This window comes from Carcharhinus amblyrhynchos, chromosome 1, assembly GCF_965287045.1.
Source record: "Carcharhinus amblyrhynchos chromosome 1, sCarAmb.v2.hapA, whole genome shotgun sequence".
Lineage (NCBI taxonomy): Eukaryota > Metazoa > Chordata > Chondrichthyes > Carcharhiniformes > Carcharhinidae > Carcharhinus > Carcharhinus amblyrhynchos.
The window spans coordinates 130,318,539-130,337,256 of NC_137324.1; the positions used below are offsets into that span (position 1 = coordinate 130,318,539).

General features: G+C 42.1%; 1 protein-coding gene across 1 annotated transcript in view; it reads right to left on the reverse strand.

Moving 5' to 3' along the window:
- Positions 1-17,739, reverse strand: part of tmem131l (transmembrane 131 like) — a 156,602-nt gene extending 138,863 nt beyond the window's left edge. Inside the window, exons 1-3 of the mRNA XM_080192584.1 lie at positions 17,613-17,739; positions 17,188-17,258; positions 7,804-7,847 (exon numbers count right to left, since the gene is read on the reverse strand). Of these exons, the coding sequence (XP_080048710.1) occupies positions 7,804-7,847; positions 17,188-17,258; positions 17,613-17,736 (239 nt within the window). The 5' untranslated portion in view covers positions 17,737-17,739. The remainder of the gene's footprint in view (positions 1-7,803; positions 7,848-17,187; positions 17,259-17,612) is intronic.
- Positions 17,740-18,718: the final 979 nt, after the last annotated feature.

Below are 18,718 nucleotides of genomic sequence, written 5' to 3' on the forward strand. Positions count from 1 at the left end.
AATAGGTGTAGGAATAGGTCATTCAGCCCTTGGAGCCTGCTCTGCCATACAATGATCATAACGGATCTTTTATCTCAACGCCATCTCCTAAGCTCTCCCCATACCGCTTGACTCCTTTAGAATCTAAAAATATATTATTCCTTCTTGTATTATATATACAAATATTCAGTGATTTGGCCTCCACAGCCTTGTGTTAGAAAATTCCACAGGTTCACCACCCTCAGAACTGAACTGAGAAAAAAAATTTCTCCATTCATGGCCTAACCTATATCCTGAGACAGCCACCCTCGTTCCAAATCCCCACAGCCAAAGGAAACATCACTGCATCCAGTCTGTCCAGCCCTGTCAGAATGTTATACACTTCAATGAAATTCCTTTTCATTCTTCTGAACTCCAGTGAATACAAGCTTAGTCAGCCCAATCTCTCCTCGTACTACAATCCTGTTATCCCACGAATCAAGTCTGGTGAACCTTTGCTATACGCCCTCTATGACAAGTATATCCTTTCTGGTGGCACAGTGGTTAGCACTGCTGCCTCACTACACCAGGGACCCAGGTTGAATTCCTGCCTTGGGTCACGATCCATGTGGAGTTTGCACATTATCTCCATGTCTGCGAAGGTTTCCTCCAGGTGCTCAGATTTCCTCCCGCAGTCCACAGGTGCGCAGGTTACGTTAGCTAAATTGACTCTCGTGTCAGGGAGATTAGCAGGGTAAATTTGTGGGGTTACAGGAATAGGGCCTGGATAGGATTATGGTTGGTGCAGACTCTATAGGCCAAATGGTCTCTTTCTACACCGTAGGGATTCTATGACAAATAAGGAGGCACATTATGCCCCAGATGTTATCTCACCAGGCTCTGTACAGCTGCAGTAAGTCATCCTTAACCCGTACTCAAGTCCTCTTGCAATGAAGGCCAATATATCATTTGCTTCATAACTACTTGATATACCTGCATGCTTGTTTTCAGTGACTGGTGTACAAGAACATACAGATCAGACATCACCAAACATAGGAACTGATGCCGATGCCACTGCAGCCCACCAATGGAATTTCTAATCCACAAACTACAATGCGGATGGCTCTTAAAATAGACTTGCGCCTAAAAGTATGTCAGAAGGTGCAGAGGAACTTCAGTTATAGGCTAGAATTAATGAATGAAATATTTATGAAACTCTGTCACTTTAAACTGATATTAACCTTTCTTTCTCCAATAAATTCTCTGTAGCCCAACTTTCCAAACTAAATTAGATTTGCTAAAATTCTGACAGATAGTCAAGTTTCCTGAATTCAGTCATTTCTAACTCTCATGAAATATGGTAACTAGCTAAAAGAAAATAAACCTGATGTAATATTACCCACATCATTATGATCAGTAATCCTTATTTTAATTAACAGCTTATGCAACCATCGACATTAAATTTCTTTGGTTAGAGTAACTGAATTTTCATGCAAGCACCCACCAACCTGGTGATTAGGATGAGGTATTCCCAGCTTCTCAAGGGTCTAGTGAGTAAACAAATCTCAAGGACTGAGCCATTGGAATTAGAGTTTCCCAGGTTCAAACACTATGTATTCAGCTAGTTAATCTCATCCAGAGTAGTAGCTGAAATGCTAACAGCAACAGTCTCTGGACCATGTAGCAGGAAATTTAGCCATGTTTCCCTGTCATTCCAGTTTCTGATGCGGAGATGCCAGCGTTGGACTGGGGTAAACACAGTAAGAAGTCTCAGGATATTATGCACATGCACTGTTTGTGATCAGAACTCCCCACTCACCTGAGAAAGGAGCAGCACTCCGAAAGCTAGTGGCGTTTGTTACCAAATAAACCTGTTGGACTTTAACCTGGTGTTGTGAGACTTCTTACTGTATTTCAGTTTCAACCAAAAATTAGTGCTGGAAAATGTATGTGTGAAAAACAAGTAATGGTCACTTGAATGTGAAGCCAATACGTGAGAATAAGTATTAAAAAGCAAAGGAAAATAATAGAAGGGCAAAAGAAACTAGACATTGTTCTTTGTTAAAATTGCAACATCCCAGTTATTACCTCTTCCTTTCCCTTTTGGACCCCCAATATAATTTAGATCAATAAAAAAAACATAGTTAACATATTAATTCTATAAATTGTTCTGCTGTTTGGCCTTGGATTCCTGTCAAAGTCAGAACCAGAACCAAAGAACCATGAGTTCTGCCGCACAAGTGCACAGATGATACATCCTTGAAATAGATTTCTGCTGCAGAAAGTTGAACTTCTTCAGAAAATATTACATTAGGTTTACTTTTTGAAACACTGGGTAGGACAACAGGAAGGAAAATAAATTTAAAGACAAACTTGGTCACTTCATCAAATTCAACAGCGCTAAAATTTAATTTAAAAAGTGTTCAATACTAAAAATTCATGCAACAAGTTTTCATCCCTTCAGTACTAAATTACAAGAGAATGTATGTGCTTTGCATGTTAAAACCATTTGCTTGTTAAGATTTATATTTCATAAAAAAACAGATTCCCCAACGACTGGGGAGCTTGTCTATTAACAAGCTTACTTGTGTAGCCAGTGAAGTCCTGGATTCAATTACAGGTCTATGCTAAATCGCACTTGATCAGGACAAAGGAGATAGAGCTGACCTAGAAAAATTGGCCTAGATTTCCAAATATGTCAAGGTTGTGTCCTCCACCATTTAATAATCATTAACACTCATTAACAAGACTTGTATCTCACTTTTGCAATGTATTTATGCATGAGGGTAGCCAGCAATTGGAACAACATTTTAACAAGGAGTCGTGATTCAGTCAGACTAGCAGAGAGCATTCAAAATACACTCCATTTGTCCAGGTGTCAGACATCAGGTCATTAACATGGCCCAGTCACACCAATCCTATAGCACAGTAAGTAGTCTCACAACACCAAGTTAGAGTCCAACAGGTTTATTTGGTAGCACAAACTTTCAGAGCATTACCCCTTCATCAGGTGAGTGAAGAGTTTGGTTCACAAACCGAGCATATCTAGACACAAACTCAATGACAAGACATTCACAAACAGGGCATACATAGACACAAATTCAAGATAACAGTTGGAATGCGAATCTTAACAGGTAATCAAGTCTTTACAAGTGCAGACAATGTGAATGGAGAGAAGACTAAGCATTTAGTGAGATTTTGCAAGCCCAGTCAAGTTGTGGGAGTTACATTGTCTATCTGATACACTGCAGGAAAGGATGTCCCGAGGCATGCTACATTGGAGAGACCATGCGGATGCTATGACAATGGATGAATGGACACTGCTCAACAATCACCAAGCAGGAAGCGCCGGGCAACACTTCAGCAGTCAAGGGCATTCAGCCTCTGATCTTCGGCTAAACATTCTCCAAGGCAACCTTCACGACACAGCAGAATCATGGAACAGAAACTGATAGCTAAGTTCCACATACACGAGGATGGCGTTAACCAGGATCTTGGGTTCACGTCCCACTACCTGTAACCCCTGGGCTTTCAAAATCTCACTAACTGTCCTGGCTGAAGACAATTCACACTTCTCTAACCCTCTCTCCACTCACATTGTCTGCACCTGTAAAGATTTGATTACTGTTAAGACTCGCATTCCAACCATTATCTTGTAATTGAGTTTGTGTCTATACATGCCCTGTTTGTGAACTGAACTTTTCACTCACCTGAAGGGGCAACGCTCCAAAAACTCATGCTACTAAATAAACCTGTTTGACTTTACCCTGGTGTTGCGAGACTACCTATTGTGACTACCCCAGTCCAAATCCAGCAACTCCACATCAATCCTATAGCAATCTCACACTAGGGAACAGAAGTTGAAGAAGGAAACAGCAGATCAGAGATTAATCACCAGTGCATCTCGCAGTTGGTGGAAAACAGACCTTCTGGCAGTCAGGAGGCTGCAATAGTTGCAGTTTCCATTGTCCTGTTGTTTGGTCATTTCAGGACCTCTGAACTGAAAAGGGCAGGGGGAGCAAGAGAGAAATTTCCACATGCAAGATCCATTGACAACGTCTTGCAGCATCTGAAAATGGATGCCCTTTCAGTACACAGATTGGAAAATGAAACAAGAGGATTAAGAAATCTTCCCTCATGCATCATTTCCAGGGCTGCCCTGTCCCTGCACTCATCTGGAGGACGATCTGGAAATCTTAAAGTTTAAAGTTTATTTCATTAGTGTCACAAGTAGTAATGAAGTTGCTTTAGTTCCCTAGTCACCACATTCCAGCACCTGTTCAGGTATACGGAGGGAGAATTTAGCATAGTCAATGCACCTAACCAGCACATCTTTTGGACTGTGGGAGGAAACCAGAGCACCTGGAGGAGATCCACACAGACACGGGAAATCTTAACTCAAGTCAAGACTATAGGCGTCCAAAATAATATTTTCCTGTTCCCTTTTCCTCTCTATGGCTTTAAGAACAACCCACTTGGTAATGATATTTTTGAAAATGGGATTAAAAAGCACATTACATCAAAATAGTTCCTAACACACTCTAGCAAATACATGAGATAAAACAGTAATGATGTAATGTTTGTCTAGATAGCAATTAAAATCATTAAAGGGGACAGTTGCTTTAAAGTTAAAACAAATGAATTACCTTATAAAATAGTGGTGACTGGTCAAATCAAAATCATTTTTATTGGTACTAAAGGATTATAAATTGAAATTGTTTGATCTGCCAAGGAAAATTATATCCATACTTGGGCTCAAATAAGCAACCTGACTCAGAAGCTCTAACTTGTATTAAAAATAAATGCAACGAAGTGTGATTTAAATATCTTTTGAGCAGAGCAGAAGTTTAAATTCTACACCTACGCCTGACTTTGTTTGATGCAAGCAGTAGCTGGCCAACACTGACATCCATTCTACTTTCCTTTTACTTCAAAATTTTAGTTTAGTCCATGGAAACTTATGACATAATAAGTTATGGAAGCTGCAGCATATCAAACCAGGCGTACTTAGCAACCACCCCATTTAAACTGGTAAAAGGCCAATTAATTTCTTAACTCTCGACCCTAGAACAGCAGTTTTCAGCCTTTTTTGTTTAAGAAATCCTCTGATGCATTGTGAAATTCTGTGAAACCCAACCCTCTCTCCCTCTTCCATACACACCATATAAAGCAAAAATGAACAAGGTAAAACACAATGGAGTGAATAGAATTTTGGTCAGGCGGGCTAATGGAAGAGAAGGAAGATGCTGAGGGACAGCTGATAAGTTAGATGAAGTTCATGATATTCTCGCTCTTCTTTCTGGATGTGAGGGTGGAGGGGATAGAGAATGTTGATTTGCATACAGAAAAGAAGCAGGGCTTACCCTTGTATTTCAAAATGATCCTGGATTAGTGAACAGTTTTAGCAAATGAGAACAAGAGCACATGGTCCAGCCAATTTTGACAGTAGATGGCTAAGCCTGTTATCCACTAGATCTTTGCCAGTCTGTGCTCCATGAATTTAAAGAAGTGGAGACAAGGGTTGTACCAGGGGAATGATCCGAGTAATGGTTTTACTGGGGACACTGGCATCAAAGATGGAGATGAGGGTGTAGTTGACCAAGTAAGTAGCTGCAGAAATATTGTAGCAAATGAAAGGCCGATGGCTAGATAGTTGGAATTTTGGAAGTGCAATTGTGAAGGCAATTGAGGATAGTTTTCCAGGGAGGGATACAGGAGGTAATAGGCTTGGAGCATGGAAGGGGGTCTAGGTATGAAAGGATATGGTGAACTAGTTTAACCTTTCACAACCAGATCAAATAGCCTCACCTCTAACTGATAAGATTAGCAAGACTATTATGTAATTGAATAAATATGTTACAAATAACTATAAATCAAAGTTTTAGCTTTAGACAAATGCATTAAAATTTACTATTCCAAGGAGTTTTGTGTACATGTTCAGCTGTTCCCAACACACGTGCTGCCATTCAGTCTCAATCCTCCTTACATGACAAAAAGTGGATCAACCCTCCTAACCTAAATGATGCTGCAGAGAGGAAGTGGAACCTGGTTGAAATACTGGGGTTGATCAGTTGAAGATGAGTTAAAACTCAGGCTCCATAAGTGTAGTATGAACTTTGCAGAACCCTCCAACCCACTCCTTACCTACCCACGTTGCCTTCACTTCTCTGTAAGGAAGCTGCAATCAAATACAGCAAATCATCCTTATTTCAGTCCTTAGAGCATATTGTAACCTAGCACTCAAAATAAACATTTAAAGAAAAATCATTATTAAAAGCTTTTCATTAGTGTGGGCTACGTGGGTATTTTAACTTATCACACCCCACTGGGAAACTGAAGGACTGTGCATATCACCACTTTTACTCCCAACTGAAGCTGGGATACAATATTACCTGATCCTGTAAATTCGCCACATGGCAGGTTCAGTTATTGCCTATATCTGATAATTTTCTTCATTATCAGAGGTTTATTTGTCAGTGGGGTGGAAAGATGGTGAGCTGAAGCAACGGTGGCACTAATTGATCAAAGAAACTCTACATGGATTGTAGCACAAAGACACAAACACCTGACACTTTTACAGTTTTCTTGATCTCAGCCAAAAAAGCATACGAGAGTTTACAATGCTTACACAAGTTTTATGGAGATTGGAGTAGATTTTGTGCAGCACACTCCCAAGATTCTTATAGATAACTCAATCTATCACGCAACCAGTAATCAAAATAATCAAGACCAAAGCTCTGGGATCTGCATGTATAACAGGTCTTAATCTAAGTAATTGAAGCTGAAACTTCCAATATCCCAATTGACATTCAAGTGAACCATTTAAATGATGAGTTGAAATAAATTAGTTATGCAAGTAGATGGAATTTGATTCAAGTGATCAGGTTGGTGTACTGGAAGGTTACAATCTTTATATCTACCGCACAAAGATATACAGGTTTCACTGTGAAGATTGGAAGCTTGAGGCAGGTCACCTATTCACCAAAAAGTAAAAATTACAAATGTGAATTATAAGGTGCAGCAAGAAGTTAATCAAATGCCATTCTGGAAGCTATGATCCATTCGCTGCTGGAGCCACTGACTTTGCCACTGCTTTTCATATTTTAGAACAAAAGGATATTACTACTTGGCTGATTTTGTTCAGTCAACTTGGTGGTTAGTCTTTAAAGTTTAGAAAAGTGTCATTCCTGTCTACGCTGTAGGGCAATACTGCAGACATTTTAAACCATAACGTGGGTGGTTAAAAGCTTTTCTAGTGAGCACTAACCAGCCAGACTGCTTGCATGTAACTGATTAAATAGTGAAGGCACTGAAAGATGTGACAACAGATTACCAATCTGTTTAACGTGTTGGACAGGTAGCCACAAAGTACAAAAAAACAATTGCTACGCGACTCAAAATGATGCATGAATTTGCCACATTAAAATACTCTTTAAAAAGTACACAAGCTACCCATTGATTGAATCAAGTTCGCCAATGCAAAAGCTTGGACCATGACAATAAGGTGGTTATCTGTGGAATACGAGACAAAGCCACACACACACAGTCTCTCTGGACAATATTCGGGGAATTTGATTTTTCCATCCATCTCCAGTCCAGAATGCTAATGGCAAACAGTGCAGTTGAATAAGCATTAGAGATGCTCAGCAGCTCTGTAACCCTACAGTCTGTGGCCACACAACAGGCCCAGATGTTCTGTTAATAAACAGCTCTTAGACCAAACTTCATTTTTAAAATGCAGTTACTTTAAAAGCTCTTAGTATGATTTGGTACAGCAAACTTTTTCATTGTAACTCTAACCACTAGTAAAATCACAATGTGGAAATAGAATATGATCAATTTTACCTCTGCTCCAGAGGCAGGTCATCTACATTCTGTTCAGAAGTAGTCTGCAAAGCAAGAGGGAAAGAACATTATTATTTGAATGACATACAAAATCATGATCTCCTTGAATATAATGATTCTAAAGTGCACTTCATAGACACAGCAATTATTTTATAAGACTACCAGCGAGGTGTATGATTCTCAATCTTGAAAATTTGTACAAGAATACAAAAGAAAAATGAAAAATCTGGAAGCTGGATGTAAAATGCTGAAAATACTTAGGGATAGGCAGCATCTGTGGAAAAGGAAGCAGAGTGAACATTTCAGGTCTGTGGCCTATCAAGACAGTTCTTTTGTTTTTCTTCCTAGAAGGAAAGTTTAACAATAATTAAATAGTTTGAGATGTGCACTCAGTGGTCATGCAGTTTGCCAAATTGTGTGAACACTGCCGGTTCTCAAAGAGCATGCTGCACAAAGTTTGTGGTAATTTCAAAGGCAAGTCAATACAAAAAAGGTCAAAATGCATCTTTTTCAGCATATACTCATTTCATAATGAACATTAGGAGTGATTGCTTACTCCTTTGTTTAGCCTACAGATTTGGAATACCTCCTTTTGTATCCTCCAAAAGACCTATTGAGGTATTCGTCACTCTTTACAAGTATCAGCAAACTTCCCAATAAGTGAACCCACTGGAGACTAATCTTGCTAGCCATTGAGACCTGATTACCATGGGGACACAGATGTTATTGAGATTCACGTTCCACGTTAACACCTGAAAACAAATATAGAACGCCTGACTTTGCCATGAATAGGCCTACACACTAAGACAGCTGGTCTTGCTTTGTGCAGACTTACGGTTTCTCAATTAGTCTGATTTTATTTTAAAAGCTGGACATAGAGAGAGAATCAACAGCTGCTGCAAGTAGTTGGGGAAAATAATTTTTCTGCTAGCTACCAGGCAGAATGCTCATAAAAACTGGTAGAGATTTGAGGCCATTGGAAATTTCGTCCTGGTGAGGGAGGGGAAAGAATAATTGATGAGTCTTAATGTTGGAAGGTTCAGGAATTCTCAGGGGACTGAGGGACAGGATCTTTGACAGACACTGAACATTACAGCTCAGCAAAATGGCAAGCCATGAATGCACTGAAAGCCGTGAACGTCTTTGAACTTTCCCGTAAAGACTGAAATTACGTAAAGAACATGCAGTAATACTTAGAGATATTTGTGGCGTGGGATTAATGGTCGAGTTAAGACAGCAACATTTTTCCTGTAGTTGAGTTTTGGTTGCCTGCCAAGTGATGTTTAGACAATGTTGATTTTAGTTTGTTGAAATAAAGTCATAAAACTTAAATTTTGCCATGCAATTATTTCAAGTTGATTAAAAAAGGACTTGAATTTCCAGTAAAGTTACCTGCCTCTTTGTAAGAAGTGATTTCAGCTTATATCTCAAGCTCACTCTTTTCCAAGTTTACTGTCCTCCTTTCCTCCCAGAATCTTTCCCTCCATATATCCACATTCACAGTCCTCAAATGTCCTTTTTATTTCCACTGTTTCAAAGGTAAGATCATTTCTAATCAGTTACTCTCTTCACTCTCCACCCATAACTCTATCCCTTCCTGGTCCAGTTCCTTCAGGTCCACCTCTGGCCAGGGGTGGGGTTCAAGTCACATAAAACTTTCAAACTCCCAAACAGATGAGTGTTAGGCCCTCCACTCACCATGACATTTCTTCAGCTACCAATATGATCAATCAAATCATCACCTTCACTTTTGATCCTTCTATCCCTAGTAAAAATTTAATAGTTTCATTCTCATTTCCAAATCCCTCCACGTTCTCACCATACTTTTGCAATCACCTCCAGTCCCTCCAACCCTCCTGAGATCTCTGCACTCCTCACATATATAATAGTGGAACGATGATAGGCCTTTACCTACTTGCTAAGCTCTGGACCTCTGTCCGTACCTCTCTCTTCTTTAAGATGCTTCTTAAAATCTACCATTAAGTTTTCGGTCACTTATCCTAATACATGATAGCTTAGCGTGAAATTTTATTTAGTAACCATCCTGTGAAGCATCTTGGAATGTTCTCCACCATTAAAGTCTCTATATAAATAGAAGTTGCAACTTCAACTTTACCAGCTTGGCTTCTAAAATCTGAATTATCAATAAATTTCCCATATGATCTCAAGAATTTAGTATTCACAAGGGGGGAGATAAATCTAATTATGAAAACTATAGCAGGATTTCCATCACAGATAAGAAGCCCATATCTTCCTGAACCACCTTCAACCTGTCACAGATATCTTCCCAAAACCCAGTGTGGCTTCTGATCATTGTGGTGTACTATGGAGATGGTACAGTATCTGTACCTTCCAAAAAAATGCCTGGAGCAAAACTAAGAATTGTTCCTCACCATCAACCTGAAGCTCATTGGATGATCCTTTGGTTGCTCACTGAAGTTTGTCACCATCCTAGACTATTAAGTGCGCCGGCGCTGCCTTCAAGTTGCGCCAACGTATAACAGGGACTTTTGGAAATCAAGAGTCCTGGTTATGTTGACCAACCTTCTCTCCTGTAGCAAAACCTGGACTGTCTATCAATGCTATATTAAGATCGTTGAGATCTTCCATCAGCAGTGAGTGCTTTGAATTCTGGGGATCAAATGGAGGATCACCAGGCCAAAGTTAGAATCACCAGTGAAGCTGCATCTACCAGCATCAAAGCCCTGTTCCTGTGGAACCAAACTCCAATGGACAGATCATTGCGTCCAGGTGCTTAGAAACCACCTCCTTCAGCAGGTTCTCTTCTCCCAGCTCTCCACTGGCCAAAGGGAAAGGTACAAAGATAGGCTCAAGGCCATCCTGAACCAACAACACCACTGACTGGGAGAAGGCGGCTACTGACTGCTCAGCATGGCTTCAACTAGACCATTGATGCACAAGCTGCATTGTACTCAGCGAGCAGAACAGCAGCGGCAGAGGAAGAAGCAGGAAGTCAACCCAGGGCTGCAAATTCCACTCCCCTGCATAACTTGCCCCCATGGAAGAACTTGTGGATCCAGAGTGGGCTCCTCAGTCATCCAAAGGCTCACCAAGCCTAACAAGTTATTATAGCTAATGGGACTATCCATGTTGAAATACATCACATGACATTACTAATGTTATACAATGCTCATATCAAAGTGCAGCATGTTAGATTGTCACAGAATGTAGTTATCTCTGCACAGTAACCATTAACACAAGGGAAATAAACAAACCAACATTACCCATAAAATTAAGCCTAATCTGGCCCATCTGAAGATGAGATTGCACCACGTTTGCCAGAAGAAATCATCACAACCACTGATCTCAAAAATTAAACAAACTAAACAACAGATGTCTTATTAACACACAAGGGCACATCTCACACATATCAGGAATCACTGTAGCTGTCAACAATCCACGACCTTTGATTTCCCCAAACCTGCCAACAGACCCAAAGGCACTGCAAACTGAAGTGAAAAAAGATACTGAGAGATAGGGTCATGCAGGGCAAATGTACATAATCCAAAAGATTTGATTGCGTAAATTAAATCAAATTGATTATAATTTAATATAAGTACAATAAACACTCAGGATTCAACTGAAGATATTAAACTCCAATCTTAAGCAACAATGAGGAAACATAATTCTCGTGCAAGGCCATGCCATTAATGACTGTTAAGGGAAATTAAAAACAGAATACAATTTCTACAAAAAAAAATGCAAACCAGTGAAGGGCTTGCTAACACAAAACAATGACAGAGCACTCAACAAATACTTGTAAATGGCTACTTCAGCACAGTTTTACTGTCTTCAAAAGATATTGCCACAAATATAAAAGATCTCATCCCCATTCTCCTGCCTCTTCCCCATAACCCTTTTAATCAAGAACCTATCCATCTCTGTCTTAAAAACACTAATGACCTGGCCTCCACAGCCTTCTGTGGCAAAGAGTTCCACAGATTCTCTGGTTGAAGAAATTGTTTCTCATCTCTGTTTTAAAGGATCGTCCCTTTAGTCTGAGGTTGTGAACTCTGGTTCTAGTTTTTCCTACTAGTGGAAACATCCTCTCCACACCCAATTTATCTAGGCCTTGCAGTATCCTGTAAGTTTCAATTATATCCCCCCCTTACCCTTCTAAACTTCAACGAGTCCAGACTCAGAGTCCTCAATCATTCCTCATATGACAAGCTTTTCATTCCAGGGATCATTCTTGTAAAGTTCCTCTGAACCCTTTCTAAGGCCAGCACATCCTTCCTTAGATAATGGGGCCCAAAGCTGTTCACAATACTCCAAATATCTTTTCCCAAAAGATAGGGGAGTCTAAAACTAGAGGGTATAGGTTTAAGGTGAGAAATACAAAAGTGTCCAGAGAGCCAAGTTTTTCACAGAGGGTGGTGAATGTCTGGAACAAGCTGCCAGAGGTTGTAGTAGAGGTGGGTACAATTTTGTCTTTTAAAAACTATTTAGTCAGTTACATGGGTAACATGGCTGTAGAGGGATAGGGACCAAACGTGGGCAATTGGGATTAGATTAGGGGTTTAAAAAAGGTGGCATGGACAAGTTGGGCCGAAGGGCCTGTTTCCATGCTGTAAACCTCTATAAAGGGAGTCTGACCAGAGCCTTATACAATCTCAGAAGTACATCTCTGCTCTTGTATTCTAGCCGTCTCGGCATGAATGCTAATATTGCATTTGCCTTCCTAATTGCCAACCGAACTTGCACATGGTCTCATCCTTAAGAGAATCTTGAACAATGAGAAGGCCATCTAGCCCCTCGAGCCTGCCCCGCCATTCAATAAGATCATGGCTGATCTGTCGTGCCTCAGTTCCACATTCCCACCCTCTCCCCATAACCCTTAATCCCCTTGCCTATCAAAAACCTATCAACCCACGTCTTAAATATATTTAGCGAGGCAGCCTCCACCACTTCAATGGGCAGAGAATTCCAGAGATTCACCACCCTTTGTGTGAAGAAGTTCCTCCTCAGCTCTGTTCTAAACCACCCCCTGCCCCCCCCCCCCTTTATCTTGAGGCTGTGCCCTCTAGTCCTACTGTCCTTTCTGAGCAGGAAGAGCCTCTCCACCTCTATCCTATCCATCCCATTCATCATCTTATATGTCTCAATGAGATCTCCCCTCATTCTTCTAAACTCTAACGAGTACAAGCCTAGTTTATTCAGCCTCTCCTCATAGCTCAACCCCCTCAACTCCAGTATCAGCCTAGTAAACCTCCTCTGCACTCCCTCCAAGGCCAAAATATCCTTGCGTAAGTGCGGCGACCAAAACTGCACACAGGGCACTGGTGAGGCCGCAGCTGGAGTACTATCAGCTGCAGCAAGACCTCCCTACTTTTATATTCAATCCCCCTCGCTATGAAGGCCAGCATCCTATTTGCCTTCCTGACCACCTGCTGCACATGCAGGCTGGGTTTTTGCGACTCATGCACAAGGACCCCGAGGTACCTCTGCACCATCGCATGCTGCAGTTTTGCGCCACGTAAGTAATAGTCCTTCCTACCATTATTCCTACCAAAGTGGACAACTTCACATTTGCCAACATTAAATTCCATTTGCCAGTTCCTGGCCCATTCGCCCAGCCTACCTAGATCCTTCTGCAGACTCTCCACACCCTCCGCACGATTTGCCGTTCCACCAATCTTGGTGTCATCAGCAAATTTCAACGCCATACACTCGGTTCCCTCCTCCAGATCATCTATATAAATGGTAAATAGCTGAGGCCCCAGCACCGACCCCTGGGGCACTCCACTAGTCACCAACTGCCAATCTGAATAGCACCCATTGACCCCCACTCTCTGCCTATTTGACAGCCAATCCCCTATCCACGCTAACACCCTACCCCCAACTCCATGCCCCCTGACCTTCCGTAATAACCTCTTGAGGCACCTTATCAAATGCCTTCTGAAAATCAAGAAACACCACATCCACCGGCTCTCCTCTATCCACCACGCTAGACACATCCTCATAGAACTCCAATAAATTCGTCAGACACGACTTCCCCTTAACGAAACCGTGCTGCGTCTGCTCTATCAAACAATTCTCCTCAAGCTGCCTCGCTATTTTCTCCTTGAACACGGATTCTAACATTTCACCTCCAACAGATGTTAAACTAACCGGCCTATAATTCCCCGCCTTTTGCCTGCCACCCTTCTTAAACAACGGCGTAACATTAGCCGTTTTCCAATCTTCTGGCACTTCCCCGGAACCCAGCGACATTTGGAAAATAATCACCAAGGCATCCACTATTTCTTTCAGAACCCTTGGATGTATTCCATCCGGTCCTGGGGACTTGTCCACAATCAGTCCCTCCAGTCTGTCGAGCACCACCTCTCTAGTAACAATAATGTCATTCAGGCCCTCCACTCCTACCATCTTTCCATCACTAACACCCGGCAAATTATTCACCTCCTCCTCCGTGAAGACCGAAACAAAAAAGTTATTCAAGGCCTCAGCCATTTCCCCATCCCCTACCACTAAGTCCCCCCTCTCATCCTCTAAGGGTCCAACGTTCACCCTAGCCAGCCTCTTCCTTTTTATATATTTATAAAAACTCTTACTATCCTTTTTTATATTAAGCGCTAGCCCAGCTTCATAGTTTCTCCTACCCTTCTTCATCAACTTCTTTGTCATTCTTTGTTGACTTTTAAACCTCTCCCAATCCTCTTCTCACCCACTACTCTTAGCTACTGTAAACGCATCCGCTTTTAATTTGACACTTTCCTTTACCTCCTTCGTTATCCACGGCTGATTATCTCGCCTCCAACGATCCTTTTTAACTATCGGAATAAATTTCTGCTGAGCACCAAGAAAGATCTCCTTAAAGATCCTCCACTGTTTCTCAGCAGACCTACCTTCCAACGCGCTCCCCCAATCAACATTCACCAATTCCTCTCTCATCCTACCGTACTCCCCTCTGTTCAAACAAAGGACACATGTCCAGGAACCCACTTTCTCCTCCTCCATCTGCATCAGAAACTCCACCATACAATGATCACTCTTTCCAAGAGGATCCTTCACCACAAGGTCCCTAATTCTACCCGCCTCATTACATAACACCAGATCCAAGATAGCTCACTCCCTCGTCGGCTCCAACACACACTGTTCAAGGAAACTATCCCGGCAGCATTCCCAATTCCCTTTGTGTTTCTGATTTCCTAAGCATTTTCCCACTTAGAAAATAGTTTATTCCTCCACTCAGAAAATAGTTTATTCCTCCACTCCTTCTTCCAAAGTGCATAATGTCACCTTTTTTCCACATTGTATTCCATCTGCGACTTCTTTGCCCATTCCCCTATCCAGCCAAGTCCTTCTGCCGTCCCCCTGCTTCCTCAATATTACCTGTCCCTCTACATATCTTTGTATCATCTGCAAACTTAGCAAGTGTCTTCAGTTCCTTCTTCCAAATCGTTGATGTATATTGTGAAGTTGCAGTCCCAGCACTGACCCCCAAGGCACACCACTAGTCACTGGCTGCCACCCTGACAAAAACCCCTTTATCCCCAACCTCTGCCTTCTGCCAGTCAGCCTACTATCCATGCCAGGATCTTATCCTTAACGCCATGGGCATTTAACAGTCTCCTGTGCAGCATGTTGTCAAAAGGCATTCTGGAAGTCTAAACAATGTCCACTGGTTCTCCTTAATCCGACTCCCTTGTTACCTCCTCAAAGAACTCTAACAGATTTGTCAGACACAACCTCCCCTTGACAAAGCTTTGCTGACTCAGTCCTACTTTATCATTCTCATTTCATTCTCTACTCATAGGGTGGCACAGTAATTACCGCTGCTGACTCAGAGCCAGGGACCCGGATTCGATTCCCGGCTTGGGTCATTGCCTGTGTGGAATTTGCACAGTCCAAAGATGTGCGGGTTAGGTGCATTGACCATGCTAAATTCTTTAAGTTTATTTATTCGTCACAAGTAAGGTTTACATTAACACTGCAATGAAGATACTGTGAAATTCCCCTAGTTGCCACACTCGGTCGCCTGTTTGGGTCAGTGCACCTAACCAGCATATCTTTCAGACTGTGGGAGGAAACCAGACCACCCGGAGGAAACCCACACAGACACAGAACACGCAAACTCCAACCCAAACCGTGAATCAAACTCAGTCCCTGCCTCTGTGAAGCTGCAGTGCTGATCATTGTGTCACCATGCCGCCACTCCATCAGAGCACTCAAACTGATGGAGGAGTGTGGTGACTAGGGGATTTTCATAGTAACTTCATCAGTGTTAATGTAAGCTTACTTGTGACACTAATAAATAAACTTTAAAGATCATTGCTTAAGGGAATAAACTGCTAAGCCTATCATTCACTTGTGTGTCCCAGATGGCCCTTTCAACCCACTAATACTCACTTCCAGCAACTTGGCAAACACATCAAGTAAAGGGCATTAACAAATTCTGAGCCCTTATTCTGATAAAAGTCAAAGATTTTACAAAGGGAGAGATGATCAGTGCTCTAATTTGGGAAAGGGTGATGAGAAGTAAGGCTACTCAAAAAGTATTCAGCGGGCCTTAGGCCACAATGACGTATGGTTATCTATACACACAGGAAAAAGTTGAAGTAACACTCCAGAATTATGTGTCCGTTGCCAAGTAGGCGGGTCTACTACAGCTAAGTTTGTGAATTCAGACATAGTTACAAGCTTTGTTACGACGTTAATTTCTTCACAAGTTCACCTCTTTCAATTAAAGCTACTGCGATACTGTCAGAAGCTACAATGTCAACATGATAGAAAAAAATATTTGTTGAACAAGTGGTTGAATAGAACGTTTAATTCATTTGCAAATTCACAACACTGAACTGTACAAATAAAAAATGGAATGCTGATTTGTACACCAGAAACTAGATTAATGTATCCAAGCAGCCTCTGACACAAGTCATTGGAGTTTGTAATCATCTGATTCAGTTATTAATCTGATGAACTTCCATAAGTGAAAAAAATGCAAATCAGTTAAGTGGAGTAATACTAATGACCTATGTTCCTTATTTTAAAAATAACCTTCCTGTTAACAAGACATAAAGAAACAGAATTTTGTGATGCCAAAGCAGAACAACGAATGTTGGCAAGTTTATACTGATGAAAGTAGACGTATTACATGCTTGATAGTTCAGTCAACCGGAAAAATGTTTGAGTAGAAATAAGTTGGTATGCACGCTTCAATTACACTTCTAAATATTTAATGAGCTCTTACCACCAGCAAGACAAATACACAATTGAGAGTTATTGTTACTATGGAGGTCATCTTGATCACATATTAACCAATAACGTTAAAAAAAACACAAATAGAATTTGACATGCAGGGAATTCCCATTTCCCAAAAGTGTTTTGAATATAACTCAGACTTTATTTCAAATTTCTCACCTGAGTGGGAATTAACACATCTCCCTCCTCTGCCTGCCACAGCTCCACTACCTTGGGATTTTCGGCAAGAGCTAGTCAAAGAAAAATGTACTTTTTTTTAGTGAAAGCGAAACCGCTTCAACACGAAGAACACGAAAAGGAATAGTAAATATTTATACTTCAGGTTTAAAACGACAACTAAATAACTGCGACAGCGTGAACCCCAGTATTGAGGTTTGGATTCACGAGCTGGGGGGGTACTTAGAGCACGTTGCTCTGTGGATCAGGACTGCCTTCACCAGAGGAGAAGCGTGTTCATGGCCATGCTAACATACACCCTGTCAAACGACAGGCTTCACAAACATTTAACACTGGAGGGGGTGGGGGTCCCTTCAAAAAAAACGCTCAGAGGACGAAACAATATTACGCAGAAAGGATTCCCAGACCTTGAACTGCGGACGTCCCTTGTCGAAAACTCGGTAAAATGAGCTGCAGGACGCCCAACAGTAACTTTATCCATTGAGCCCGGTGGCAGCAGCTCCGAGCTGCCTGTGTACACAGCCCCGCCATGCTGCTCAATGTCCCTCAGAGAGAGCGCGCGCAGCTCCGCCACCCCGCGTGCACGCGCACTCAGCTCCTCTTCCCCGACACTCGGTCTCACTAACACAGTTGGCCGCCGGACGGGGCGGGGTGCTGGGTGTTATGTACGGGCGGGGCGGAACTCAGGGCGTTGGGTGTTGGGCGGGGCGCAGGGCGTCGCACGCGAGCGGGGCGGGGCGAGGCTCTGCGCGTTGCGCGCGGGCGGGGGCGGGGCTTTGGGTGTTGCGTGAGGTTGGCGCGGCATTCTGGGTGTTCCGCGCGGGTGGGTGGGTTTCTGGGTGTTGTAGGCGGGCGCCCATCGTTCCTGGAGCGTGCAACAAGATGCGTTTTATTTGTTGTGAGAACGACCACGCTGACTGAAAATGCCTGCTCAGCTTTTATTGATTGGGATTTATGTGATGAGGTGAAGAATAAAATACTCTTTCACACAAGGTGAGCAAGAAACAGACTGCCAACATCCTAGTTATGATGTGGAGATACTGGCGTTGGACCGGGGTAAAGACAGTAAGAAGTCTCGCAAGTCCAACAGGTTTATGTGGTAGCACAAGCCACAAGCTTTTGAAGCACTGCTCCTTCATCAGGTAAGTGGGAGCCTTGTTCACCAACAGGGCACATGAAGACACAAACTGAATTTACAAAATAATGGTTGGAATGCAAGTCTTTATAGGTAATCAAGTCTTAAAGGTACAGACATTGTGAATGTTGCTAGCATGAAGCAAAAGTTAAAGAGATGTGTATTGTCTCCAGCCAGCACAGTTAGTGGCAAGTCGTGGGAGTTACAGATAGTGTGACATGAACCCAAGATCCCGGCTGAGGCCATACTCGTGTGTGCAGAACTTGGCTTTCAGTGTCTGCTCAGTGACTCTGTTATTGTGTGTCGTGAAGACAAGAAGCGGGGATGGCCATGGTGATATGTTCGTCTTCATCGATGACATGTTGAAGGCTTCAGAGA